We start from the raw sequence: 2272 nt of genomic DNA, 5'->3' as shown, positions 1-2272 counted from the left end.
TTAACTAAGGCCAATAAGTCTCCATTCAATTCATTTGTGTGTGTGTGTCATTTCATTCTCTAGACACACAACATATAAATGACCAAGGCAACACACAAAAGGCCAACTCCTAGGGACATAAAGCCTATGACAAGCAAGAGGTTTCCATCTTTGAGGGGAAGTGAAGAGAGGGGCACTTTCATTTTGGACTCTTTTGGAGTGTGGAGAAGCGAGGCGAAGGTTGGAAATGCAAGGATGTAAAAAGGCCACGTGTGATGATAGTCTTGTACTATGATAAGTAAGGAGGAGACCTCTAATTCAATGTGATATGTAAGGTGGAGGTCTCTCATTCAATTCCTTTGTGACTTTCTCTTCGTTATTCTGTTGTTCATTGCATTGCCACCTCCATGGCTATGGCGTTCAACGTCTTCCTAGTGTTGACGGTGCTCTTGTCCTTCGCCTCGCCCATTTACGCTTCCCTTCAGCTCCCATCTTCTTCTTCTTCTTCGTCCCTGGCTTCTTCGACTTGCTCCTCCATCGAATGCCCATCCTACCAAGTCGTCCTCCAAGCCGATGACTTCAGCATCCGCCTCTACAATTACCCCGTCTGGATGTCCACCTCTTCCATCGCCGACACCTCCTTCGTTAGCGCCACTCGAACCGGATTCCTCAAGTAAGATTTCCGCTCCTCCTGTAAGAAGCCTGCACCATGAAGGTCGGAGAACGGAAAGAAATTAACGAAGGCAGCTGGATTGATAGTTTCAGATTCCAATGCATCGGATGGAAATTGTTCCTGGCCTTTCGAATGTTTGATTCTCACATCTGGGCATATCTAAAGTTTGTTTATGCAACCAATCGTGCTTGGTATTTCATGAATGTGCCATGCTTTTTTACTCGTTGTCAATGAGCATAGTTTGAAGTCGTTGATTGTTGAATGCCCACTTGTTGATGACAACGTCCTCTGCATTCTTCAATCCCTGGTTAGGCTTTTCCAATACATCCAGGGAGCAAATGAAGAGGGAGTTGAGGTCAATATGACTGCACCGGTTCTCACGGGGATAATTCCTTCCGACGGGCCATTCTGCTCATCCACTTTCGTAGTTCGTTTCTATGTTCCGGAAGCCTACCAGGAGGACCCCCCTTCTCCAGATTCAGATCTCGATTTGCAGGTTGATCGTTGGGGAGCTCAGTACGTGGCAGTAAGGGAGTTTGGAGGTTTCGCCACTGACAGCAATGTCGCAGTGGAGGCTGTCAGTCTGGAGGTTAGTTTGTATGAAGCTGGATACACGGCAGACAGTACTTTCGATGAACAAGAGGTCTACATAATTGCACAGTACGATTCACCATTCGAAATTTCTAGCCGCCTAAATGAAGTATGGCTACCACTCTCCAACAGTACCCTCTTTGTGAGTAATCCGAATTCTTCCCGTGTTAAGAGCATATGACACACAGGTTTTCAAAAGTAAAAGGACAAACATTTTCGATCACCTACTCTTTGCTCATTTGTCGAATATTGGGCGAGTTCGCTAGGTGGCTAATACTCTTACCATCCCGTGACTTTCTCGAGCTGAGACGTCATAGTATGCTTGTGAAATATGCGCTATGATGTGAGAGTTTCAATAATACCCTCAAGAAGAGCAGTACCGGCATTTCCCATTTGTATAAGTTGCATCTTATTTGTCATGGACCAATGTAAGCATCTCTGGCACTTGTGCACTTGGCTGTTGCGACATCCGTTCATTTGACTAGCTTGACTTTCTTTACTTTATGTTGATAATCTATGTAGAACTGTCAAGTGGACTCTTTGTGACTTAAAGCTCGTCTTTATTTTGTTGAGTGCATGCTTTTCTTTGAAAGGCGATTATGCTCTAGCACGCGTTATTACTCTCTACATATGTTAGAGTGACTTTTTAAATATAATGTTACCTGTTTTCAATTGAAGCGTCTGCTCCGTCTAGGCCAAAATTAAATGATGAAGTGAGAGGTGGGACAGAGTATTTTCTGTGAAGGACGAGCCCTTTCTTTAGCAGGATTGCCTTTTACAGCAAACTAAGGCCATGTTTATTTCTGTCTTTGTACTCTGTACATGTGTGCTTGAGACTTAGCAGCTTATGTCGCCTTTCATACAGCATATATCATATTACTAGTTGCATCGCTAGACTTATTTAACAGACATTTGGAAATTGCTTAGTCTGAAATGACTTTATGTCTCTGTTTTTATACTCGTTCACTTTCAAAATATCTTTTAAAACCTCTCTCTCTCACTCTCTCTTCATGTTTTTTTTGTGGTTGG

General features: G+C 43.4%; 1 protein-coding gene across 1 annotated transcript; it reads left to right on the top strand.

Moving 5' to 3' along the window:
* The first annotated feature begins 320 nt into the window (after positions 1-320).
* Positions 321-1915, top strand: LOC147890620 (uncharacterized). The gene is made up of 2 exons (XM_087390663.1): positions 321-652; positions 965-1915. The coding sequence occupies exons 1-2, from the start codon at positions 387-389 to the stop codon at positions 1422-1424; spliced, it is 726 nt and encodes a 241-aa protein (XP_087246789.1). The 5' UTR covers positions 321-386; the 3' UTR covers positions 1425-1915.
* Positions 1916-2272: the final 357 nt, after the last annotated feature.

This window comes from Dipteris shenzhenensis, chromosome 19, assembly GCF_047967505.1.
Source record: "Dipteris shenzhenensis isolate YYH24624 ecotype China chromosome 19, Dip_SZ_1.0, whole genome shotgun sequence".
NCBI classification, from domain to species: domain Eukaryota; kingdom Viridiplantae; phylum Streptophyta; class Polypodiopsida; order Gleicheniales; family Dipteridaceae; genus Dipteris; species Dipteris shenzhenensis.
This window is presented reverse-complemented; position numbering and strand designations above follow the sequence as displayed.

Excerpts from the sequence above, each read along its gene's own strand:
- LOC147890620 (XM_087390663.1), top strand. The coding sequence starts at position 387 with ATGGCTATGGCGTTCAACGTCTTCCTAGTGTTGACGGTGCTCTTGTCC. Across the intron at positions 653-964 it reads ACTCGAACCGGATTCCTCAA|GCTTTTCCAATACATCCAGG; the intron begins GTAAGATTTCCG and ends ATCCCTGGTTAG.